We start from the raw sequence: 27,814 nt of genomic DNA on the forward strand, positions 1-27,814 counted from the left end.
TGAACTTAAGACTCATCTCCTTTTATTCCCTGAAAACATAGTATGTACATCATCCACAATCATAATTTTTTTTAAAACATCTCAATGGCATATCTACAAATGTATAATATAATCACAGTTTTAATATTCCACAAGACAGACCAAAGGGAATCATTGCACAGCAGGAAAACAAATAATGGCAACTTCTCTCATTTTCTTTTACAGATCGGCACTCGCACATACTGAACACCATGTTTTCATATTCATGAAGGGAAACGTGAGGTTTGTTTTAGTCATCCGCACAATGCTGCAGCATGGCTTCATTTCAAGGCTGTGGAATTGTGTTGGATCAGCGGGAACGTCGCCTCTCTCGGGTTGACACGCTATGACCAAAAATCAGACGCTGCGTATTAGCATGCCTCGGAGGATTTACTTGGACAATCCCATGCGACTGTATTGCATAGGCTGCATTATACTTCTGTGCCAGAAGCAAACTGCCAAAATACAAGAACGTTAATCACCTATTCAGTAGCAAGCACCTATTTTTTGATTAAAGATGCATGAAAATGAAAATCTGGCATAATTTGCAAAAATGCAACTTCACTGAAAATCAGCTAAAAAAAAAAAAAAAGGCTAATAACTCCCAGAATGGAGACATAAACTCCAGGTTTGCTACCTGCATGCTTGCATACTGAGCTCAAGTTGCAATGAAGTCAGTTCGGATGAAATAAAAAAGTCAACACACCGAAACCTCTGCGCTAAAACAGAGAGGCTTTAAAGACTCTGCGCCCTCAATCCTGGAAACTTTCATCTTTATTCACGTAGTGGTCCATTTTAACATCGCCTCAGGGTGAATTGGGGGGGGGGGGCCTGACCCATAAAAGCCCGTTTCAGACTGGAAAAAAAAATTAAAAAAAGAAATGGAAGCTTCTCTTTTGTGACAGCTTCTACAATCAGATCAAACCAACTGAAAAGAGACTGGCATTGTTAAATTGAGTTGCTCTCTTCCCTTCATCCAAAGTGTTTGCGAATGTGTATCTCTCTTACTTAAATAGCTGTCAGCGAGAGACAAAAGCATTATTGTGTGTAGCTCGGGGATGCTGAGCTGCAGGTCTGTGTGTGTGTGTGTGTGTGTGTGTGCACGTCTTCGTTTGGCTGACAGACTCTGCTCTAAATGCAAATCGCACGTTCCCTCTCGGTGGAACAAACTCCATGGTCACTCTGGTTAAAGCCTATAAGCCCCGACAGCGGAAGCATGTACACAAGGTGTAAACACAACAAGGCTCGAGAGGTTAACAAAAAGGCACACATGCAGCCATGCACACACCATTTTAAATATCCACACACTAACACACTGGGACAGGTGCTTGTTCCACGGACATGAGCGATAAACAGACCACATGGAGACAGACAGTCACGTTCAGAAACACAAAAAAAAAAGAAAAAAAAAAGAGAAGAAAAGAAAAACAAATAGGATCAGCATTGCACTTTGTCCCTGGATATATTTCTTTTGGCTTTCCTGAGCTATAGCTACAGATCTCCTGTTCTCCCTTTGATTCATCTACACTTGATTTACTTCAATGGACTCAGTGACGCTACAAAAAAAAAAAAATTAGAAAAAAGAGGAGTGTGACAAGAATACCTAAACAATTCAGTCTCTTTTTTCTCCCCCCAACCTCCTACCAAATCATATTATACACACGGTGCTAAAAAAGTTTCCAAACACTGTGAGCATCTGCCAAAAAAAATGAGGAATGCTAATGACGCCGGAAAGCTGAGACATACACATCGTGTCTGGATTAGACGGGCTACTGCCAACTGATGCTAATGAACTGCCTACATTCTGAGTTTAAACACTAAGGCTAACGACTAAAATGTTTGAGGTATTCATTCATTTAAACTGAGAGCAAAAAAAAGAAATCCATAGGAAAGTGAGTGATAAAGAATAACAGATATGAAGTCACGTGTACTAAAATAAAACTCCATTTTAACCCAGCCTAAAAGAAAATAAGTGAAAATACGTCGTGGACTGCTTCTAGGATTTGCTGATGGCTTCCAGGAGGAAACTGAAGCAGTCTGCTTCCTTTCAAGTCTAGCACCGGTGTCGCACAGATGGGCGGGTCTTGCTGATGTGAAGAACCTTGGTTCACAAGCTTGCATGCGAGGTCCCTCACCAGCCACGGCTGATCTGTTTTTTCAGGTTTGCCTTTAAATATGGAGTGGCGTGCTGTCAAGCTGAGGAAGCAGTCTTTAAAAAAATAACAGCAATAATAACAATAATACATTTGGCTTGGAGACAGAGAGAACATGCTGGCCATGAGATCATCTCAGTGTATTTACCGTATGATGGATGGAGATCTGTGGAGCCTAATGTGTCAGAATGTCAGGATCTTTGCTTCTTGTTTTCTTTTTCTTTTTTTTCTTTTTAAGCTACACTCCAGGTAGAATTGGCTATACATTCAGAATGAAGTCAATTATTTTACAAGGCAATTAAAAGTTTCAAGCTAGAAGCGACTGGCGTTAGAGTCTTCTTGGTGTGGCTCGGGGGGGGTGATCCAGAGGTGAGCCAGAGGAAGATTCGTTGTGTCAGAGGCAAAAAAAATAGAGGGAGTTTTACAATATGGATGGAATAGAGATAATTCAAGTAGGTTTAGATAACTTGTTTTCCCCCAAATGGACAGAAACAGAGTTTGAGGGCTCCTTCACGAAACAGGCTGCTGGCACTTAGACATTCAACTCATTCTTCATGCGTGTAAAAAAACAAACAGAGGTCCTCAAGTAGTTCTCGGGCCTGTGAGGCGGATGTGTCACTTCCTCCTCACGCCGTCCTCGGGATCCCTCTGCTGCTTTATGAGCTTTTCGATCTCAGCCCCGAGAGTCTGCAGGTTCTCCTGAGAAACGGAACAAAAGGGAAGATAAAACATTAAAGCGGAGGCACAGGAGGGACCGGTGCGCTAGTTATAACTCTATTGTTAAAGACCAGCCCCTGTGTTGTCCATTTTCCTGTTGTTTTTTGAAAATACTTAGTCACACTGTCTGCAGAAACCAATTGGCGCCATCAAATCTCATCAATATGAAGGACAATCATCGGCGGCTTACAAATCAGAAAAGCCTGGATCATCCATCACGGTAAAAGTGAAGCCTTGATACGGCTTTGTCTGAATATTTTACTGTCATTTTAACGTTGAGTGTTTTTCCTTCACGCTACCAATCATCTTTCATCTGCAGAAAGAGAAGTCTGAAAGCCAGAAATTACTCCCACATTTTATTGCAATTTATTGTCTTGTTCAGGTTTTTTCTTTTTTAATGAAGAGAATCTCTAATATGTAAAAAAAACAAAAAAACAATAAGAAGCTGATTGGCTGCATCATTTGGAAATATTTATGAAAGCTTGTTCCCACATAAACATCAAAGTGGCTGCAACAATACATGATGAAAGAGTGGTGACACTTTGCTTGGATTTATGTGGGCGTGTTGGTAACTAAGAAATATTTTGTTTTGCTGTTTTTGTTGTGTAATCCACCAGATTTATTTTTTTGTAATTCTATTTATCAATTTATTTATTTTTCTGGCCCACCATGTTTGACACTGATTCTAGACACATTTGACATTTTCTATGTCGACATTTGCTTGCATTGCACTACATAAAGTATGCATTGCACACCGACTGCAGAAACAGACACAGCCGTAAATTGCCTGTAATTGTCTTGTTTTTATCCACAGCGAGCAGCATTTAAATAAATGACCTCTGTTAAAACTCACTGCAAGCCCGGCGCTGCACTAACTGACGGCAGCTACCTACTGAACGGCTCTGGAGGATTCAGAAGCCACGGAGAGATTTCCCTCAGGAGCCGGTGGAGAGCAAAACAGAGCGAAATGGAGAAACGCCACACAATCACAGGCTAATGTTGTTTTGGGTTGTGACTGCTGGTTACATCCACAAAATCAAATTGAGGCTGTAAGCTTTATGTTCAGCGACGAAATGTGAATAAATATGAGCAAATCAACATAGATACACAACAAGGTCAACACGCAGCACTCTGATAAATACATCCACACTCCAGCTGGGTGGTTAATGCCAGTCTTAACAAGGTCAATCTAACAAAAAAACCAACGTCTCATGTCCACTAAGGGGACATAAATAAATACTTTCCACATCCAGGCTCTACATGATGTCATATCCCCTCTCAAGTTTCAAGACTGAGAAGGAATATTGATCGATACGACATCAACAAGTCAGAAACTACTAATTGCATTAAAAGACCGAAAGGTTCAGCACACTAAATGAGGATGGACACCATTAATTGAGGCTTAAATCAACTACGAATAAAGAATACATGTCTCAGTTACAGTAGGCCGCAGTCTCTTTGCTCAGCGATAGCCTCAATAACGCAGGCTCTGATCTGAATTGGACTACGACTTTCAACGTGCCGTCTCGAGTTGTGTCAAGCTGACAAATTGCTCGTCGCAGGACTGTCAGCCTGTCAAATATCTCACAGAGACAATACGATGCATGCTGTGGCTGACTTTGAAGCTTTGAAGAGCGATTCAAATATCACATAACGCCACTTAACGAAAGGGAAAAGGTGGTCTGACATTCACCCGCGCCCTTTATCACATTATTTTTAATGGTGGTTTCACAACATGCGGTTATTGACAATAACTGGCTGTGTGGCGCGGTTTGCTTCCTCCCATTAAACGAAATACAAAGGCAATGACGCAATTAAAAGATGCCATAAGAGATACACAAGAAAGTTGACTGAATTTAACGCAATTTTATCACAAAGTAATTTGTAGGATGTCGAGACGATAGAAGTTTAATAGCAAATATCTCAGTGTGAAACTTTCTGTGCTAGAGGCGCTAAAGTAGAGCGAGCCAGGGATGCTGCAGTCTCCAGGGCTTACAGAGGTGTGAGATTAATGTACGACAAGAACACAAACGCTAGAAAAACAAAAACATCTTCCAACCGTTAAAATAAACAAACAAAAACGCGAACGCAGCAGCAGAATACACCTTTACAAACACGAGCGTGATCTGTGCAAATGAAGAAGAAGGGGAAATGCTACGCTGGCAGCGGTATGAATTAGAAATGCTGATGTGAATAATTTTTCTGTGTTTTGTGATGCGTCAAACTGTGAATCCACCAGTTTGACATCAACTCACATTTTTATATTTAGATTTGTTGGATTAAAATGGTGATTGCAGCGCCCTCACGCTTTGATAATGAAGTCACATCAGGCTGCGTTGCTCCAAAGGTGAAGCGTGACGCTCGCACGGCTGATTAATTATCTGCTTGAATCACAAAATAATAATACTTTAAAAAAAAGAAGAAAAAAGCAACTTAAACTCCACTCTCAAAATAAGAGGCCGTAAAAGAAAACTGCTCCGATCATCAATATCATCATTGCATTTAAATGAGTTGTTCTGCATTTCAAGAGGAATACTGTGGTGCGATGAAGCCTGCTGGGGTACGCCTTACCTTCAGCGTAATGTTCTTCAGCAGCGTGTCCTCCAACACGGCCTGCAGCTTCCTGTTAATCTCCAGCGACAGGTCCAGGGTCAGCCCGCTGTCTGCCGGGTGGGAGGTGTAAAGCGAAGCCATGATGCCTCCCCGCCGGCTGAGGTGGGCCTTGTTAATATCAGATGCCTCTGATGAGAGGGCCCCTGTCTCCTCTCTCAGCACATAGCTCTGGATAATTCTGCAGGGATGAAGAGGGAGGTGATGAGTCAAACCACATGCTTAAAAAAAAAGCAAAGGGAATAAAGTGAATGCATCGGCTGGAGACTGTTGAGTGAAGAAAATTGAGAAAGTGGGATTTCATAGTTAGGAGCTCTCCATGCTCCCACAGAGCAATAAACCATTTCCAGCAGCAAAAAAGAAAAAAAAAAAAACAACACACAGGCGACATTACAAGAATACTAATCCCACTGGGATGGGCTGTTGCACTCATGTACGCGGGATACATTCAGTCATAGTTAGAAAGAATATTATTGTGCCTGTCAGAGAAGGAAAGGTAATGAAAACGCGGCGCAAGAACTGCCGACCAGGATTCAATTAATCAACTGGCATGCCTGCGTGCGCGTATGAGAAACTGAGATAAATCTTCATGTTCATTATACATTTTCATCACAGTAACAATATGGTGTCGAGGTTAAGCTATGTTTGTGTCACAGAGAGGGAAAGAAGAGAATTAATCAACTTAACGGCTCTAAACTTCCTGTTGTTCAATTTTCCCATCGCAGCCCAGCGAACACTGAGAAGCAAGTGTTTCCATTTAGAGGAGACCAGACCCATAGAGAGCCGCCACTGAATTTCAATTCATTACTGCCGCCTACATTCTTACTCCCCCCCTCCGTCAATATGTGACCAAAGACAGAGAGTGAGAGAGAAAATAATGCAAAGTGCAAGCTCAAGCGAAAGATGTTGGTTAAGTAGGGTAGGGAGATTAAAATAATATAAATATAAAATCAAATATAAAAGTGATTTGATTTGATTTGATTTGAAATGTTAGCATTTTTTTTAAGTCTGCTGTCATATGAGGGAAGATATTTGAGTTAGACTTTAGACATCAAAGCTGAAACATGCGCAGGCCTTTTCCAATTGCATCCGTATCCTTTCATTTTCCAAACACTTAAAAAAGGAGTGATAGCTGAAGAGGGCTGCGTACTGTCCTAGAGAAAAGGTCAACAACCCCGTACTCTAATCGATATTTGTAACCCGCTGTCGATCCGACTATAAACCTAAAGTACTCAACTATCGACTAGCAATGTGTAGTTCAAATTCAGGGTGGCTAGCTATAAGATGAGCTCAGAGTAGGGGGCACTTAAAATAATAAAAGCTGAAAGACTCGAGATAAAGATTTTTAAAAGATTCATTAGATGGGAATACAGTGTTTAAAACGCTTCTATTTCTGTGTCAAATACAACTACCACTACTGCCACACCAAGACTCATTATGTATTTATGAAAAATGCAAAGTAGGAATTAACACAGAACCATAAATGGAAATGAGTACAAAACATGATCCTGTGCTATGAGGAGCTTTATAGATCAGTTGTGTGCAAATGCACAATATTTCAGTCTGCAACAAGCTATGGATCCATTCTAGTCAATTACACTGACCTCCAGTGGTGTCCTTCAGTGTTAAACACCTAGAGTTTTCTTGGGGTAGACATGCATGGGGGACTAAGTGATTCAAGAAGAGCCCACTGTTTAATTATTCCTGTTCGCTGAGGCATTTAAGTGAATGTGTTGGGAAAGAGGTGAAAAGGGTCGGAAACATGCCTGTGATATTTTCATTAATATAACATGCATTAACGGCCCATGTTAAAATAGGTGAATCGAGTTGCAGGTACCAATCAGCATGCAGCAGCCTACATTTGTAAAAATGCAAAAGCACCAGCAATTCAACCCGAACTGAAAAGATTCAATGTTTGCATAAACAGAAAAGAGGGATTGTTTTTAACATGCATTTTAAGCATCCATACTCAGAGATGGGTCTTGCTCCTGTTCTTTTACAATGCATGTGTTTTTTATGCTAATATAAGTCTAACACATAAGGAAAGCTAAGATCTAACTAAAACTATGCTATGGTGTATTGATTCTAATCTAGCAAAGCAAATAAGTACACGGGTGCAAAATTATATGGACAATAGCTCTGCAAGTATCATAAAAGAGCCACCACCAGAAAATATCCCCATCCACACTCACAGAAAAACACATGGGCTACCACAGACATAAAATGAAACTTACCTCTAGACTAGCCTTGCAAGGGTCCATATTAGGACCCCAGTTCCATCACGACAGTGTTTAGTAAAAACAAAAAAAGTGACAGAAATTAAAGATGTGGCTACATGATGTGCTCAATGGCATGCACAGGTCGGCAGGGGGAAGAGATCAGAAATTTAAAATGACAATAACTTATTATTTTGAATCTAAGACTCAAAGGGGATTTTTTTCCTTCTAAAAAGGAGGGGCAGCGAGTCATGCATGCATAGAGTGAGCGTGGCAGAACAGCTCAATTAAGAAACCACAGTTCTTAAGATTACAAACTTTGGACTTCAAAGGTCGGAAGAAAGATAGAGGACAAAATAAAAGAAAAAAAAAAGATTGTGGTCTGCATTCAGAACATGGAGGCTATAAGCAGGAAGTAATCAGCTTCATTTTGTACAACAACAAGTACACCTGTACACGCTCAGTAAATGCAAATGCATGTGATGAGATCTCAATAAACCATAACATAATCCTTCATCCAAAAAATATGAAGGGACACTGGCTTTCATCATGACAACAGCAAAAATACTTTAAGAAATGCCGACCCTGACTGGCAACGAGACAGAAATCCCTGAAGTGAAGCATCCCATTATGCATACTTAACCCATTCACCAGTGTGGGCCCACAAACGCCTGCAACAGAGACTATATTCCTCTGATTTACAGTTATCATTGATCGCAGCCTTAGTGGAGTGGAAAGAGTGCTCTCCAGATAAATAGGTATCAACACCTCCTGAGCAGAAGGCCTCCGCCTGCTTTGTTCCCATCTGGTCTTCAACAGTATCATTTTAATTCAAGTCACATGAACAGCCAATTTAGACCTAATGGCCATAATAACCAGGTGTGGCAGTTGAGGGAAAGACATCACTGCCCTTGAAGGATGCTGCTGCTAATTCTGCTCGTTTTAGCTCATTTACTTCCAATCACGTATACTGTACTCTATACACTGACCCGTCTTTGACTTCCTACACACATTACATCAACAAGCCACTCCGGGAACATAATGTAAGGCTGCGTGATGAGTGAAAATACATCTGCAAATCACCAGGTAGCGATAAAATTGCTAAGTGGGAGAGACCATTTCTGGTTTCGCAATTATTTTTTCTTTACTTCTGCAAGACTCAGAGGAATATTGTAGCAATGCTACAGCTTTTTAACTGTAGCCGCAGGTTTCAGTCATTACAATATGGGTTTCTGCAGAATCATGTTCTGTCTGGCTTAGAAAAACAAAATACTACAATACCATTGATCTACAGCTACCGTCGCTAAAGAAAATAGACCAATGGTACTGTAAGACTAAGCAATATGGACCAAATATGATCATGCATTAAAGCCATAAGAAGATTTCACATCTGAACTTTAGCCAATATCGAGAGAATAGGCAGCTTAAGACGATGCTCAGACCTGATTTTTCTGAGCAGAACAAAACAGAAGATCGACTGCATCACGTGAGTTCTCCAAGCTGGAAACACTCCATTTATTTTAGGCGATGAGCATCCTGGTTAGACAACTGAACACTTTACTGGACTTTGTGAAAACTCACTCAAGTCAGACCCCACTACATATTCCTTCATGGGATAATTTTAAGAAAAGTTCAGGGCTCAAACTGTTCAAATGGGGCACTGCGTCTCTCTCTGTGTTGCAGGTGTATTTGTGAGCTAGTGGGGCCATATTTGCTTTAGACACAAGGACTGCACTGATGCAGCTTTAAAGAAAAAAATGTTTTAGATTGCAACAATAAATCATATCACTATCAAATATCTACTTTGAATAGATTGTAAAGATATTGTCCAGCCCTGACCAGTGGCACCCAAAAAGGCTCCTCCCACTTTCAAAGTCTACATACTTTAGAAAATGTCAGTAAAGTGAGCTTAAAGATGAAAAACACTGCTATGATTACAACAAGTGTCATGGATGTGGTATCAAAGATTAGCCTACTGACTTTCTTCCACCAACTCTCCCTTATCTAAAACCCTTTAAGCTTTAGCCGCCATGTATCCGTCTCTTTATTCATCACCTGCTTCGGCCTTACAGCTATCTTGTCAGTGTTCACCGGGCTGTCCTGGAGGGATAGGGACAGAAAGGCAAAAAGACCAAATTTATATCCATGCTCTGGGTAGTGTAATCCCCCCCTACACCCGGCCCCGTGCTTAGCAGAGATTTTACACAGCTAAATTTAGCTTTGCAACCGTGGGATTCGTCCTCAATTTTAACTCTTAAATGTAGGTTGAGGCTAATGGATTCAATCCGAGTTTATGGCTGGGAAACAAATGAGAAGTGGGAAAGCAGAGATGATCCAAGTAGAATCAAGTAGGATGGTGAAAAGAAAAAAGACTGAAGCAGAACTTTAGCAAACTGTATAACTGAACTGTAAGACTTCAGTTATTTACCTTTCAGCTTTAAGACCTTCTGACTTTTTAAATATCCTATTTTTTTTTAGCTTTATATCATATCAAAAACAAATATATAGATTTAGTAAACATATATTCATTGATCATTTTATCCTAGTATACCAGTATAGCACACGATGGACTGCGAGGCCTTAAATATAGAGTATGTAACGATGTGATGAGATTAATATCGTTCAAACGTCCTTTACACTGGCTTTTTCATTGCAGGTGATGGAGATGAATATGGATGGAGCATCATTAAGCAGTCATACACATGCGGCTCCATGTATGGCTCAGACTATAAATAGGTTTGAGAGAAGTTTGTCATGAATGAGTCAGTGCCTTCATGGGTTAGGATCAAAAGATTAGAGGGTGAGACAAAGAAGGATGCAGAGCGCCGTAAACTCTCTGTATGGGGTCAAGGTCAGCTGAAGCAACCTTTCATCATTTGGAAAATCTGTGTCGAACCAAGTTATGAAATGAGATATGATACGTTCAGCGCTCAGAGCTCAGCTGTCATATTGGTCAGGATTGTTTCGATGTTTAAAGACAAATAAAAAGAGCTGAATGTATACGTAGCATCAATTACACATCCTACTTTAAGTTGTTAGTTTTCTTAAAAGGCAGAGGTTGTTTGCAGAGTGTTTCATTTTCTTAAAACTGTAATATTACTATACTTCTATCTTCAAAGAAAAAAAAAGCCACAAAGCCTGAAACACTGTATTTGAGACTATTGTGCATTTGCACTGGGACTGTTGTCAATTTCAAACCTTTATCCATAAGTACTGCTTGAGCACGCAACAATCAAACAGATTCCAAAGCATTTGTTTTAATTGTGGTACAGATGCAAAAAGTTTTTGTCATTTCCCATTTTCTGCTTCCTCTATGTTGGTCCGTCCCACTCACTTGGTCTTTTTGCGGATCTCTTCCACCAGTTGCTTGATATGGTCCTCCATGAATTCGATTTTCTCCTGCTTCCGAGCTAGAGCCTTTTGCAGACGGACAATACGCTCGACGAGCACAGCCTTGTCAACCTCTGGGAAACTGTCCACAACCACCACCGAAGGGCCCGACTGGCTCTCTGGTGACCGCTCTTCAACGCCACTGCTGCCATGACGTGCATTTAAAGAACCTGGAGTATCAAGGGGATGAAGACACAGATCACCAATGAACAATTATCAGTGATGCGGCTTTGATCATGTAAGAATAAACTGTGAAATATTGCTTTCCTGTATGCAACGTTGACTAGATACAATGTTTGGGTTTTTTTTTTTTTTAAGAAGACGAAGAAGACGAAGAAGAAGAAGAAGGAGAAGACGACGGAGAAGAAGAAGAAGAAGACGAAGACGTAGTAGTATCTATCCCATTGAAAGGCCCAATAGCAAAAAATAAAAAATTACAACTTTAGGTGTTAAATACTAACCAAATCTTGGAGTAGTACCTGAGGAACTGGAGCGACTGCCCATACTGCTGGTATCCCGTTCGCACCCTCCATTCTCAACTTGCTCCAACCTTTTTCGGGCTTTACAGAAAAAGAAAGATTTGTTAACTGTCAAAAAGTGACTCTAATACCAAGATGTTATTGTCACAGACACTTTGTGAAAATCAACATCACTGACAATTAAATATTATGAAAATAAGCATCACAGCTCAGCTGAACTCTGAGTATTCCTCTCTGAAGGAGTCAACCTGAATAAACATGACACAGGTTGCTTTTGAAGAACCCTGCAGGCTCAGCAAACCTTCCAAGCTTGAACAAAGGCTTGAAATGACTATGCTGATTAAGTGTAACTGCTACACTGATGAAAAATTACTGTTTCTACCAAGAAAAATGTCCTCTCTAGCCTACAAGACAGCTGAAAGTGAAAGGATTGATCACAGAACATAAAAGTGCTGAACTTTCAGCTCTAAGGTTTTTCTTTGCTCCCAGAGAAGAGGCGAGGGAAGCTGGCTCACCCTGTTAAGTATAACCACAGCAGGGATCCACCTGTACACTCATCAATCACTTTCCAGATTCTCCTCGTTATGTGAATCTGTGATAGTGTTCCTCTTTGTTTTCTTATCCAGGTATACTTTTACTGCCCTGACACTATTTTTGCGATCATGGTCATGTTGATTGCATTGAGAATCTCTTGACGGTTTTCTGTATTCATGATTCCACCAGTTTTGACAAGATCTCCAACACCACTATTCCCAAATCATGACAGAGCCTTCACTGTAGGCTGTAGACACTCATTGTCTCCTGAAGTCCTTCATACATAGATGGCGATTTCAACCAATCATTGACCCATTGCCATGGATTTTAAGTCCAGTTTTTGTGTAATTCAACTTTTCTTCCAGTTTCCTTCCTTAAAAATGACTTCTTGACAGCCACCCTTCCACTGAGACCACTTCTGAGCCTTCAGCAAACAGTAGATGGCTCAGAAGACGGGCCAGATACATGTGTCAGGTTTTTGCTGGCTTTTCAAATAATGTTAATCTGATGGAGATAATTTTTCAGGCCTGGCACTTCTTCTTTTATCCTCAAATTTTTTAAAGCACACACTGCACACCATTCTGAGATATGCCAATATTTCACCTAATAGCTCTTTGGGAATCTCCTTGCTGGTGTTATCTTTGGAACCAAAAAATAAGAACATGAGCAAAAAAAGCAGCAAATGTCCAAAAAGAACTATGAAAGCCCTTCGGTAAGCCTGGAGAACTATTGCTTAAGACCACTTTAAAAAAATGACGAGAAATTAGGTGAATCAAGACTTTTCTGCAGTACTTTATATATGAATGACAAAACTATTGAAGGGTTGATAATTCAATGAAATGATACAATTCTCTATATTACAGTTATTCTGTTGTTTCATGACAGTTAGCAAAGGGTTTGTCACAGTGGGTGCCTGCACATGTTTGATTTGGCAGATTTTTATAGCACAGATCTCTTTGAGACCGGTCTTCTCTTTAGATGGAACTCGGGATTTTTAACTTGTTAGGCAAATGTGTAAACCACTAAACAACCGAGACACTGCCATTTTCTATGACAGATGTTTGAGAAATCATCTGCCTTTTCAAACCAACCTTTATTATTATTCTAGACTTTCTATACAAAAACAAGAGAAGCATAAATATATTAGGGTATCTGACCTTGTGTTAGTTGTTTTGTGAGGTCTTTGATATTAGCAGCTTGCTTCCTTTTCTGAGTCACCAGCTCATCCCTCAGCTCTTCTACTCTGGTTTTCAGTTGGGCCACCTCCGTCTGCAGTGTTGTCCGCTCCTCCTGCAGACTCTGCACCTCTTGCTGTCTCAGCGCCTCTTCCTGTTTCAGTTGCTGTGACTGCAGGATTAATGGTGTAATAAAAAAAGAGTAATGATGTAATAACATCAATTATATAGTAGTAATATATATTAGAATGGCTGCTTGCTTTAAAAACAAAATTAAAAAGATATTTTAAGACTTTCTCCTGAATTTCGAGCAGGAAAATGTCATTACTTATAACAACACAGTGATCCACTGTATGTTTTCTCAGCTCTGCTTCTACAAATGATTCAAACATTTGATTAGAAAATGTATTTCAATCTTTCTTTAATCAAACAACTTCAAAAAAGAAGAAAAACAAAGACAAAAATGAGTTTAGTATCATTTTTATCTTTCATCTCATCAACAAACGCATTGTATCAGATAGTGCATTCAGAGTACGCCAACCTTGTCTTCCAGAAGCCTGTTGGTCTCCTCCAGCTTTCCTTGAAGCTCGGTGAAGTTGTTAGTTAGCTGGTCAAGCTGAGACTGTAGTGCGTTGCTCTCCGACTGAAGCTGAGCGTTCTTGCTGCTCAACTTCTCAGTGAAGCCCAGTAACTCCGCTTCACGCTCTCTGCTGCCTTGTACATCACGGTGCAGGTCGGCCATTTGATTGGTCAGGCCATCCACTTCATCACGAAGCGATTTGATTTCCTGTTCATCGCTACATCCAGAAAACAATAAATAAATCATTAAATGGGCTCAATGACTAAAAAAACTAATAATGGCAAGCTAAACATTTTAACTGTTCAATATAATTAAATGTACATGTAATGCATTGCTTATTTAGGTAAGCCTTTTCGTTTGCATAAATATAAAAATGTTTCAGTTTTCTCTACTGTGACTATCCCTTCTTTCTATTAAATCATCTTCACATGGCCATCACAGTCGCACACCCACAGAGGGACCAGAGTCCCTTTCCTGCCCTCTATGCTATATCTGTCTCTGCTCTATCTTTAAATGCTCTGATGAAGCAGTTGAGTGAGAAAAAAGAAGAAGAGGTAGTATATTACAAACTGTACATTTCTATAAAAAAACTGTCATGTCAGCGTGGTAATACAGGTGCAAAGCAAAACAAAAACAAAAAACTGGTCTGTCAAGTGCTGGACAAACAACGGCTGGATAACTCTATGACAATAGCTAAATGGATCCAAAGAAGACTAAACATCAACTAATGATACTCCCCTTTAGTACTGAAGTGACAGTAATGATTTTACCTATTAGAGTCTGTTTAATTAACTCTACGATGTACAGCCTATTTTTAACTACAGTCAATCACTTTTAAATATATAAGCATTTCCTCCTAACCTGACTGCGTAAAGTCTTGACCACCAAAGGCTGCTCATTTTTTAAACTTATATTAAACATGCTTGCTCATAGTCAAATAATAAATGTCACTTTTTGTGCATTAAGTATAGTTAGGCCCTTTAGTTGATGGTGTGCTTCAATATTTGTTACTATGTAAATGTGCTATCTTTTATTTATTTCTGTCAGATGCCACATATGCAAAACTGCTCTGTTCAGTGTGTGGTGGTGTCCCATCACACTTCCTATATGAGTGAGTGTGTGGCTGTACCGTTGATGCTGCTCCTGAAGTGCAGTCACCTCTTCGAGCTTTTCTCTCTGGCGGCCAATCTCTGTTTTTTGCCGGTTGATGATCTCCCTGTACTTGGTCAGCTCATCCTCCCACCGTGGACGCTCATCCTCCAGACACTTTAACTAAAGAATAACACAACTTTCTTGCAGTGAAGACCTGGAGATATCCTGTGCGCCAATGTTCAAACACCTGTATGTCGGACAAACCTTTGTGCGTAGCGTATCAAGCTCATCCATGGCCTCTTTATAGCTCCTCTTCAGGTCTTCCAGCTCTTTGGCTTTCACCCGGTGTAGCTGCCAGATGCAGTAGATTGTCCATTAGATATGCAACCACTGTTTTGTGTTTTGCATTGCTTCTGTAAAAATAAGCTCTTAAAATAAGCTATCAAAAGAACACCCAACAAATTTTCCTCTCTTTTTGTTCAGTCTGGTCAGGTAACTCACATACACAAAAGTTGATAATGGAGTTCCACAGGGTTCTGTCCTGGGACCAATACTTAAAAAAAAAAAAAAATTATAAAAACTTCTCTAAAGCAATATTATTCTGCTATGCAGATGATTACCATAATAACCAGTTTATGTATGTAGCCATCCAGTTGCAAATAACTGCAGTCTAACTTAAAAACGCATACAATAATGAACACAAATCCTCTGCAGCATCTATTTGGTATACCCCGACTGCAAATAACTGGCTGGTTACATTTACTTGTATTCTGGTCATCTTCCTACATAAAAGCAAGGTTGCTGAGTGCCATATCGGAGAAATTTCTGAATTTCTCTTTTTCAGCTCTTTTCAGAGCTGGATTTAATGTGAACTTCTGTGCATATAGACTGCAACAGATTTACAGAAGACCGATTTGCAATATTTGCTGATTAATTATAGACTGCATTCAACCTCAGGCTGATACCAAACAGACTCCATCTTATTGCTGTTTTGCCACTCTGAAGATGGCAACTGAATGCGAGTGGTCATAGGCCTGTCAAAGTCAACAAGATCACAAGTTGCAATAATTCTGGCCCTGCCAGTCTCCAATTACTGTTTACCCTAATGTCACCGGACCCTTGTTTCTCATGCTTTATATTTAGAAAACCTATTATTTGGCCCCAAAAACCTCCGAAATCTAATCAGTGTATAACAATACCCTGCCCTCCAGTACTACTGAGACAACTATGGAGTCATTTTTCACCAGGACTGGTCGTTTGACTTGCAAATGAAACATGCAGTTGGGGCCACACCTTCTTTCACTTCCACACTATACTCAAAATAGGAAACTCTGTGATTCACAGTGATGTTGAAATACTAGCCAGTATATTTGTCTATAAATAACATTGGACAGGACTGATTATAACAACTTAAGTTCAGTGGTTTTACAAAGCAATGCAACAAAGAAAAATCATACACTTGCAGAATTTTTAATGCAGAAGCATTCCTGGGCAAACTGTGTGTGTTATATTAATCTGTTCATTAAAGTTGCTTTATTTATGCATTGTGAAAGCAATGACCATCTTTTTAACAAAGCCATTACCAGTGCTACTGAAAGTCAACTTTTCCCAGAAGCTATTAGTAGTCTGTGGTAACCACGACAACATGGCAGTAATGGAGATGCTGGTAAATTTTCTACTGTTGATTCTTACATTTATCCCTTCCAATCTAATTTTATAGCCAAAAACCAATGGAAACTTTTTACTTGCATTATTTATGACTGAGATGCATCATCACTTGAGCATAACACACATACTAAAATAAACACAGGCTTGGACCAGTTTATTCATCAGCAGAGTAGTGACATCTGCCAAAAAAATAAACATCCATGATAAACCCTGTCCTAAAAACTATTTCCACACAGTATCAGTGACGGGCCTGCAATGTACTCTCCAGTTACTTGGAAGAATAAAATCTCTGACATAACACGTAACTGGATGAATCTCTTTATGATCAAATTTCAGACCCCTGAAGAAAACAAAACAATGTAAAAAACTTCTGCCACCTTAAATCCATCAAGATGTAAATCTAAGACCATCTCATTTAAACAGACATTTTAAGGACTTTCTAGAAAAACAAAACAGGCTGTAGAATGAAAACAGGAGATGTGTGATGTATCCTGAGTTGTTGTTGAAATGCACAGCTTCCTATTGATTATTTCTAGGCCATTTATTTTTAAAGTGCATTTCCCTTTAGAGCGGGAAGCAGCAAAAAACAGGCCATTGTGTTTGGATTGAGTCCACGTTTGTGCCTGCGTGTAAGGCATGTCTGCTCAGGGAGCACGAATGCCAGTTTGTTATCTCGTCCAAGTTAAGGCAATTACACCTCTCAAACTGAGAAAAACAGGCCAAAAACATTTTTACTAGAAGAGCTGGCATCGACAATCAATAAAAGACTGAATAATGGCTTGGCGAATCACAGCGTATGTGTAATTTTGAATTATTGGCAAATCTGGCTTACTGTTTGTTTTGTCTTCTGGTGGCTCGTCACACAGATAAAAATCAAAATTGAGTTCACAAGTAAAAGTAAACCTTCATTCATCAAACAGTTATGTCACCCACTAACTATTGTTTTTGCCGTTTTGCATCAATCATTGTCCAGGAGTGAATATGGGGATCTCTATACGATAAAAATCAGTCCATCCTCACAAAAGGCAGAGCTAGATTTCAGCTCAGACATCCAACTTTTAAGGTTAAAAAAGCAAAACAAGTTACAAATCTTTAGTTTTATGCAGTTTAACCTCATTATCAACTAAGTGCACAAACGTAACCAATATATTTAAAGTTCCTGTTGTTTTTTGTCAGTGTCAAAGGCTCCTACTAGCAACCTATTTTAACAAGTTAATCTTATATATTCTCTACATTATAATTCTCTTTTTGTGTTATTATTACATTTTCCCCAATTTTTCAGTTTTCAACTCTTGCTAACACAATCTAACGAATCTACTGCTTATTCAGTAAAAATCCTAATGCTATAATGCAATGTAGTAAACTGAACTTGACATGCAGATGCTATGTTTTGTCTTAGTAGGGCAAAGTGGATGATAGGATGGGTACACATCTCTGAGAATGTGTTGTGTATGCATATTTAGTTTCACCTCTAACTGGTCTGTTTGTTCCTGCTTGTGTTTCTCCAGCTCTCCTTTCGTCTCCCTAAGTTTAGCATCAAGCTCATTGGACCTGAGTTCCTCTGATTCCTGAAAGAGAGCAGACAGAAGATTTTAAAAAACAAACAGGGCAAGGGTGCAAGAGAAAGGGCAAGGGTGCAAGAGAAAAGGCAAGTACAGTGTAAAAAGACAGGCTTAAAAAAAAGAAAAAAAAAAAAGAGGGGTCTCAGTTGAAGGAAAAGATTTTTATAGACACAAGAAGGAATAACTGCCAGTAATGATTTTCCATTTGTGGTTTATGTCTTACTGTTTTATTTTTAAGTCTTACTTTGTGATATTCTGACACTGTTGTCTGCGATAAAAAAAAAAACCTAATAATTTTTCTACCACAGAGACAGAGACTAGCACAGCTCTTTGCTACCATCACAAGGTACAAATGAAAAATGCTTTTCTCTTGAAGCAGAATCGGTCGTGCTCTAGTTCAGTTGTTACTGAATAGCATATTTTTAAATTCTATGAAAAGAACAATGCCGCGGCAATAGCGTCATGCAGTCTTTGTATGCACGCGTAATAGCACGTTATAGTTAAAAATGAACTTTTGTGTTGGGTTAGGCCGTTTATTCAAAAGTAAGCCAACTGATTGCAGTGACAGATACAAATCATGCACAAATAAACACTTATTCAGACTGATTCTGGGAAAATCTACTTCTTCCATGGTCTTGAGCAATCTGTTATTTTCCCACGTTAAATATCACAAACCTGGTATGTTCGAATCATGTCCTGGCAGTTCTTGCGGATCTGCTCAGTCTCTTCCTTCGCCTGGGCCAACTTGGACGTGGTCTCTCTCAGTTTGTCTTTAGTTTCCTGCAAATAAACACAAATATGCTTTTGTACTACAGCACTAAAGTACAATTTTAAGATGCACAGATACCCGTCAACCACACAGGTTACCACATAGAAAAATCCAAGTGGCTCAACAGCTGTGACCTTCAGAAACCACCGACTTTTTTTTTTTTAACCATTTCCCCTCTGTTTATAGCCTCATATTTGCTTGGAGTCACTTCAAAAATAAAACCATTAGTTTGTAATAAGACACTATCAAAAATAGCTATGATCTTAATGATGATTTTCTTGCAGGTCCATTACTGTACCATTTTCACCCCATTTCATTTTGCCTGTGAATCACAAGATGCCTCTAATCATGTTTTTTTATGGCGTGTCTGCAGACAAAAATGACTGAAGGGGATGTAATTTGTATGCTGGCGTAAGTCTTTGACAAACAACCGGTCTTTAAACTGAAGGAAATTAACATTAACCAGAAGAGGAATGCTGTTTTAATAATATGGGTAAGGCATACTCTGAAAATTGGAGCTGCATGTAGTCCAATTTATTAGTCATGTAAATGTGTCATTTTAATTTTTGAATAAAATTTGGCTCTAGCATGCTGAGGTGCACATGCTCACTCTATAATATCATCGAAATCCTGAGGATAATATATGCAACAGAGGTCAAATTAACCTTGTACACCTCCTTTTTTACCTTCACTGACTATTAAATTTAAATAAAATAACAAAATATAAACACAAAAGTTACATTACCTTGTGCGCATCAGCCTCACTCTTTAACTTGTTCTGGGCCCATTTGACCTTGATGAGATGGGAGTTGATCTCCTCCTTTAATTTGTCCACATCTCGAGTCAACCTGCCAACCTCCCCTTCCTAAGAACGCAGTGGTACAGATGGAAAAAAGGACTGATCAGCAAACAGATATTTGGTTGAGAGTCAACATTTCTTTTTATTAAACAACCTGCTTTTTGTTTCTCACTGATAGTTCTAAAAGGGTCCTACATCTGCAAACCACCGTAGGAAGAATAAATCTCTATCGCCCACACAATGCTCGCTTCACTGAAAAACTAATATAAGGTCGCTTATGTGATCTAATTTTCACTGTGAAGTACTGTGTATTCAAAGGGAGAGCTATGTCTATTTTTTTATTATGTCTAGTGGCAAATTAGGCTGAATTTAAATGAGTTCAAACAGATAAATACAAAACTCTCTCTATAAAACAGAGGCACTATAAAACCGTCACCTTTGCTTCATACAGCTGCTGCAGCCGCCCTTTCTCCTGAGCCAGCTGGTTTCCTCGCAGGGCCTGGCGATCCACCTCTTTGGTGGCTTCTCTCAGTTTCTTCTCCAGACTCTCTTTATCCCGCCTCAGGTCGAGGGCCTCCTTCTCCCCCCGCACGTATTTCATCACCATGGCCTCCTTCTCTTGCCTCGCCTCATCACATTTCTTATTCACCTGGGGAGTTTTATTTTTTTAATATTAGGAGATGTCAGTTGACACGTCGATCACTGAGATACTCGTATTGTTGGGTCCTTATACATATCACAAAAACAACTGACGTTTCTCTTGGAACTGTCCAACAGCAGATGGCTGAGGCAGTCATTTATCAGCTACCTTACTTTGCCTCCCATAACCTGGACAAGTGACAGACAGCTGGAGAAACACATGCACCCTCCCCGATGCAGTGGGGGTAGACTTCAGGACTGTCACTGTTCATCTGTCAGCATGTCAGCATTTTACAAATGGAGCCAACAAGCTTTCCATTTGCCAGCTATATTAAAAAAATAAAAATCTGCTCCTTATTGAAGGCAATTTATTAGCTTATTATTTAGTAAAGGACAGTAACGCTCCCAGGCTTTTATAAATCCCATATTTTTCTTTTCTTAAACTAACAAAGGCTTAACTGTATTTTTAAAATGATTCAGTAATTCATCAACATAATTAAACAAAATGGTTTTTAAAAAAAATGGTAGGAAATGATATCAAGGAACCAAAGAGGACACATTCAGTCAGTGAAAGCTTGATAAATAAATATGTGCCATTTAAGCAGCTGATGTGTGTACGGCTAAGACGATAGTAGGACAGGCTCTGCTGCTAACACAGTTAAACATCTAATATAATGTGTGGAGCAAAAATAACATAATGGATGCGTTCTTCCACAATGACATTTTCCCTTTAGAAATATTATACATTCACTCTGCAAGTCCCAACCTGAAGCCCTTCATTAGCCGAGCAGTTTTGAAGACCGAGCATCACCAAGGTGCACCTGCTGTGCAGACACTTTCACTTTCATGGACAACAGTTACGTCCCTATGCCTGATCTGTACTGTTTGCTCTAACACGCTGATGCTTTATGAAAGCAAGAGAAAGAGAGAGACACTGTATAAGCTGTATAAGAGATGATATTTGGCAACTGACTAGACATTTTAACTGATCCCCTCACTCTTATTTTGAAGGTTCAGATTTTGCTAAACAGTTAGCTCCAGTCTTTTCCTACACATATTTTCCTTCACAGCTGTGTCACTGGTCAGTTTTATATCAATATTCTTGAAATCAGCTGCTTCTTGAAAAAAAGAACAAAACTCGAGGGACTACATTTCCCACATCACCGTCTATTACAGGTGATGGCAGTTCTTCTTCTCTGTTTTTAATTTGTTGCAAGCTGGAGGTCTGCTCTGAAAAGAATAAGCAGCAAGTGGATAAACTACTTTGTGTGCTGCTATGTATCCTGCAGAGGAGAAAAAGGCTTCTGCCACCAGCTGTGGTCTATGATGGAGCTGAAGTCTGTCAATGGGCGATTCCTCTGAAAGGCAGCTGATTACACTGCTCTTTTATTTATTTGTTGCACAGTAGTTGGGATGGTGTGTATTTGCACTGGAGAACCTTATAAAACTGTATTATAAATTTAAGAAAGGCTGTGTACGCCTTCTTTCTTGTACAAAAGCACAAGGGTCCACCAACCACTGTGGGGAAACTCAAAGGAAAGAAGTTATCTTTTATTTGGCACAAAGCGTCTTTAGATTAACAATACCAAATGTTTTGATCCTCGGGGGCTCCAGCTGATTAGGAGCGGGACACACTATTACTACAAGAGAGGAATGATTCAAGAGAAGGGCTTAAAGAGAGACAACCAAGTGCAAAATCAAACCCCTACTGCTCATTGAACAGTGAAATTAAAAATTGTAAAGTGTGACAAAACTGTCAAGAGAAAAGTCCCTTCCATGGTTTCAACCAGGTGTGCAAATGGTTGGATGAAAATGTGCTTCCCTGCACTATTCGTTTAACAAGTGATTAAATCTGCAATAACAAGAGTTTGCCGTGCAAAGACCTTGAACTTTCAGCTGCTAGTTTTGCGCAAACATCTTGTCTTTCAAGATGTTTGCACAAAATATGAGAATACAAAAGCCTGAGTATTTTTGTAATTAGACTTCATTTTAACCATTTCAGCAAGTACTTTAATCTAAAGACTAACACAAAAATATTTAGAAGAGAATGTGTCATTGACATTTATAGTTTAGAAAGCCATATCTCAAACTAGAACCTATAGCAAGGGGAACACTGCTTTACTTTAATCTAAAGACTGATACCCCTATACTTTATTCAGCAAATAGGGACATTATTACATAATGTGAACCTTTCTTGTATACATAGAGTACATACAAAAAAAAAAAACCCTAACTGCTGTAAATGATGTGAATGACTAGTCCAGAGCGCTTTGTTGTGGTTTGAAATATCTTAATTAGCTGTCTGAGATGCTGTTTTTTCACTATGCGATCTCTCCCCCAGATGCTGTAACATTAGCTCTTGTCAGTACAATAATAACGGCAACACCATCAGCAGGCATTCATAAAGTTAGTGGTAGGAATGTGCACTGCTATATCTTGTGAAGCTCAGAAAACCATTTTACCTACACTTCAACCACTCAGTGCAACTATAATTTACTTTTTTCCCCCCCTTTGACATTCTTAATAAATGTAAAAAACTGTGATAAACCTGGCCTACTGACAAGACAGAAACAAGAACAAAGATGCACATAACTTTAAGACTGAGGCAAAGCTAATTTGTGCTACCAGATTATCAAGGATGCAGGTGAATAATAGGTTCCAGTTGTACCTGTTCAATCCGGTAACCTGTCTCCTTCTGCATCTGCTGGAGAGCAGCTTTAGCTGACTGCTCCTGGTGAACAAGTTTATCCCGCGACTCCTTCAGTTCTTTCAGCAGCTCGTTCACCTTCGCCTCCAACTGCAAAAACAGGAATAGACAGTGTAATCAACTTGTTGGGTAATTTTGAAGTCTGGGCCACACCTGGGATAACCTGCTACGCAGGGTGACAACTGAGACAGAATGTGGAATAACTACATTTAGACAGCGGTTTCAGGGGTTTCAACCCCTCTAGATACTTGTACTGTAAACATGGAAATACTCCATTAAAAAATAATGACGAATGACAGACGAGAGCCTCTTCTACCTGAAATATAATCTGTTAATCTGATTGTTTTATGGCACAGTCTTTTTTTTTTATTTTTTATTACATTTCTGAAAAGTGAACAAAATTATGAAATTATTTTGGATTTTTGCTGGACAAAAATGATCCAGGCATATACTGGATGCGTGTAATAATAAAATTACTCCTGTCTGTCTGCTAGGGCAGTGCTTAAACAAACCATGTTACCAAGAACATATTAACCAATTATTGTTGCTTCCATGGCAACAGCAATGCTTAACTGAGCCCGATGAATAGAAACGCACTTTGTTTGTAGTTGTAGCTAGGTGGGTAAGCTTTGTAAGAAGCTTTTGTGGTGGGAGAAGCCACAAAAAAGGCGGGATATTAAAAACTGCATAGAATTCACACAAATGATGATGTTCATGCCCATTGAATGCTGGCGATCAGTACACATCACCGGGCTGTTTTCTTTGACTCGCCTGTTTACCAGTTATACACAGCTGTACTCCAATTTTTAATCAAACTGATATGTGACAGTGAAGGGTACAACTAAACAGGCTTGCTTCTCCCATTTTAAACAATACAAAATAGACTAATTATTTTCTTGAATGTACCCTTATTCTCTAACTAGAAAGGTGCTCAGATATCCATCCCAGCAACTTAAAAGCATCAGGTGTGTCCACGGTTTTTGTATTTTGCTTAATGCACCAGGTCACATTCCATCACAAGTGCCAAAACCAAGGTTGAATTTGACAGATCAAAGCATTGCTGACCTCACAACTTTGTCAAATTCAATGGGCTTTTAACAGGCTCATACCACTGAAAAGCAAAACTCCAAAAGATAACTTTGTTGAGGTTTGATCTGAATATCATTTTTGCCAAGTTTGGTAAAAACCAGAAAAACATGTCCTTACAAAACTCTTCGACTTTATCATATATGCCCGCACTCGATTGTGGTGCTTTGAACACAGCTTGACCCAACAAATCCAACAGGAAAAAAATGGCATCTGGTTCAAAAGGTACTTGTATGAATATCTGAATACTGATATGTCTGAGAAGAAATCAGATAAAAACACTGAAGTGGAAAATTTTCTCGGTGATGGAAAAATCATTTGGTTAATGTGCTTCCATTACCATTTTTTATAAGTCTCTTGGAAAAAGAACAACAAAAAACTTGATGACATATCCAAATAAATATGGCCTATTAGTTTGGAATATGCTTGACTTTGACCAAGTTTTTCCCCCTCATTACTTGAGTTTATATCATAAACAGTGAATGCCATATAACCCTGAACAACATAAGAGAGCATAGGGGCACACTAACCTTTGTAATGGTGGCAAAGTGCTGCTTTTCTGTTTCTGTCCTCCTTTTGAGCTCATCTCTCATTTTGTCCTTCTCTGAACAGATACCCAGGATCAGCTCCTGATGTCTCTTGTTTTCCTCAAGCAACCTGTACACACAAGAGAGCACACACAATCTCAATTCAGGTCAAGCCCATATAAAGTAGTTTTTGAATCTGTAAAAGAATCTGCTGTTAAGGCCAAGAGGCATAGCTGGACAGGAAAAATCTGTGGATTATACTCTGTATTCATCTCAAAAAATAATGCTTAGGTTTTGGCATAATTATTCTCCTATGTCTGCTTTTTGAAAGTAAGAAAAAAAACATTAAATGAGTAGACTGATCCCATTTAAAAGCCAAGTACTGTAAATATGGCACTTTCTAACGACCTGTGATATGAATATGTAGAAAATACCAACTTACTTCTGAATAGCCTTCTCCTGTTGTGCATATTTGTACTGCACACACTTCTCGAAGACTACCATGCATCCTTCTTGGTCTGTGGGGAGTCCATTGACAGGTGAGCTCCCTTTCCGCTCACTTCTATTGTCACCATGCGGCAGCTGACAAGCCAAGAGCTCAGACTCAAGCTCATCTAGCAGTGACTCTTGTGACAGTGACCGCTGGATCTGAGAAATAAGCTTTCGGCTGCAATCAGTGTCATAAGGACTTGCAGAAGAATTTGAGAGAAACAGGGTTTTGGCACTGGTTTGAGGGCTGGAAGCAAGCGAGGAGCTAAAGGTGTCAGAGATCGGGGTAGAAGGTCCATTAGAAATACCGGAGGTTGTTGTTGAGTCTGTGGGTGAGTTTTTGGAAGTGCTATGGACAGAAGAGGATGATGGACTCTCAGCTGAACTACTATCCTCAGCAGGTGATGGCTCAGTGGGGCAATTTGTAACCAAGAGCGATGGCTGTTCATTGCCATTTGGAACGGTAGCATCAAAAGTCAATACGGTATCTTCTGTCCCTTCAAGAACAGAAGGAGAGTTTTCTACTACATCCACAGTAGGTACTGGAGCTACCAAAGTGCTACCACTCTCATTTGAAGGACTTTGTGGAGGCTTCCCACTTTCCACTAAAACAGTTCTGGTATCAACAGGCTCCTCTTTCACATCTGGATGTTCTTGACTGCATGTTTGAGCCTTATGTTCCGTCTTTGTGTCCATCTCAGCAAGTGCTGTAGTCTTGACTGATTCACCATCAAGCTGCAACTCATCTTTTGCCTGACTGCAGGTTTCCGCCTCCTGTGCACTGTTGAGAGAGATTTCTTCCTCCTCTTCTGCATTAGACGTGTTGACATTAAGGAGATTCATTTGGCGTGATGCCGTCGTCAAGGACTGAACCTCTGATCCTTCCATCATTTATGTATCTGAAGCAGGACTGAGGTGTACCCAGGTCCTCCTCTGACTCAAATCTGTGTGACAGAGAGAAAAAAAAAGTCTGAATGGAAGCAGACCGAAACTGTTTATTTGTTTCATTCACACTAACACAGCAGTTCTTCCGTGAACAACCTGAAATTCCTTTAAGTCACAGATACAGCGGTCCTGGATTACTATCATGTTTTCCCTTCCTTGTTAAGCTTAAAATTTCCTCATTTTAGTTTATTATGCAACCAAAAGGAAGCCTAAACTCAAAGAATTTCCCAACATACAGCCTCATTTGCTGCGACACACACAAAGGGGTGTGGACCTGGAAAAACCTGTGGTGAGATACAGCTTGAAGAGCATGGTACACACATAAGATAGGCATTTACGATTACTGCAAAGCCTGAACTTGCTTTCAAAATGCATGGATTCAGAAGTCCCACAATTAGAAACATCCTGTTTAATGAATTCATTCACTTTCACTTTTTATTACACTTCCAAGGGACTAGTGCATACTCGCCAGTCAATGTAAAGAATAAGAAATAAAACAGCAATGGCTGAGAAAAAGAAATTAAAGACCGTTTATAATTTAAGAAAATGTGTCTGCTAGCAGATTTGCTCTAAATGGTTTAAGGTTAGTAAACAAAGCCGTCCTATCGCAGTCTGAAGCCTTAAATTACATTTTCTTGAGTTAAATAGCGTTTTCTCAGCATTTACTGTGTTATTCATTACTATGATTATTAATAACAGGGATCCTTTAAGTTATTCCCCCTTTAACAATGTGTTATCGTGATTCCCCTTCTTTGTTTCATGTCCCGAAATCCTCCTCATTTGCCCCACCTCTTTCAATACCATCTTCTAGTACTGCTCTTATATCAACTAAGACCGGTTTCTTTATGTTATTTACGCTAATACATACAATCATTAAGCTCGCCATTACCCTACAGTCATAAATGTAAGGCTGCATTTACAAATCGGCGTCTTCTGTTGACGCAGTGAAAGCGCAACAGCTTTAACAGATGCAATGCAGAAGATGCTCTGGTGACAGGTGCCATGCAATAACACAGGGGTTATTGTAATGTAATGTAGACAGTCAGTCTTATTAAAACATACCGTTAAGTGTCCGAGCTTCCTGCGAGCAGCAGGGCGACGTCCCGCTTGTGTTTACTGCCGATTAATCTACATTTCGCTTCATTTAACGTTAGCAACACCTTGGATGACTTTAGCTCGCTAGCTATTGATTTTGCCTTGACGGGGCTATGAAAACGAAAGGAAAAGAAAGACTGGCGTACGACATAGAACACCCTGTGAGTAAAATATAGCTACTAACAATAGGTTTAACGCTAAACTACAGACTGATAAACTGTAAGCGTGCAGTTAGCCTAGAAAGCTAAGCTACACTGATAAGCCTTGTGTTAGCTCGTACAATCCAATCATCTCACGCTTGAGTTAGCGCAGCTAGCGCTAGCATCGAACATAAATATCAAAGAAAGCTTAATAAAGGCTGTTATAAGTTACCCACCGAGAAGGAAAAACCCATGGTGTGCTTCGATGTGGAGACAATCGGGATAAAAATGAACTTTGAACCCCCCCTGCCTTACCAGCTGATCGCACAACAAGTCAGTCACTTTGATATGACACATCAACAAATATGGCCACTGCAAGAGAACCGATGAGACGATATAAACCAATGACAGCCCAGTGAGAAAT

General features: G+C 39.6%; 1 protein-coding gene across 3 annotated transcripts; it reads right to left on the bottom strand.

The window, feature by feature from the left end:
• On the bottom strand, positions 1-27,736 carry ccdc186 (coiled-coil domain-containing protein 186). 3 transcript variants are annotated; one of them, XM_063483022.1, is made up of 16 exons: positions 27,627-27,735; positions 25,164-26,154; positions 24,725-24,851; positions 23,070-23,198; positions 20,199-20,411; positions 19,709-19,828; positions 18,870-18,974; positions 18,102-18,200; positions 15,229-15,315; positions 15,002-15,144; positions 13,834-14,089; positions 13,275-13,464; positions 11,566-11,664; positions 11,049-11,274; positions 5,460-5,679; positions 1-2,870 (listed from the first exon to the last, which is right to left on the bottom strand). In XM_063483022.1, exons 2-16 carry the CDS (start codon positions 26,099-26,101, stop codon positions 2,787-2,789), a joined length of 3,036 nt encoding a protein of 1,011 aa, XP_063339092.1. In that variant the 5' UTR covers positions 26,102-26,154; positions 27,627-27,735; the 3' UTR covers positions 1-2,786. The 3 variants fall into 3 exon arrangements, 2 of the variants coding, with proteins under 2 accessions (XP_063339092.1, XP_063339093.1); XM_063483023.1 differs by having other exon boundaries at positions 11,584-11,664; positions 27,627-27,734; XR_010094791.1 differs by lacking the exon at positions 1-2,870 and adding an exon at positions 7,733-9,814 and having other exon boundaries at positions 5,577-5,679; positions 27,627-27,736.
• Between the last annotated feature and the right edge of the window lie 78 nt (positions 27,737-27,814).

This window comes from Pelmatolapia mariae, linkage group LG8, assembly GCF_036321145.2.
Source record: "Pelmatolapia mariae isolate MD_Pm_ZW linkage group LG8, Pm_UMD_F_2, whole genome shotgun sequence".
Classification (NCBI taxonomy): Eukaryota; Metazoa; Chordata; class Actinopteri; order Cichliformes; family Cichlidae; genus Pelmatolapia; species Pelmatolapia mariae.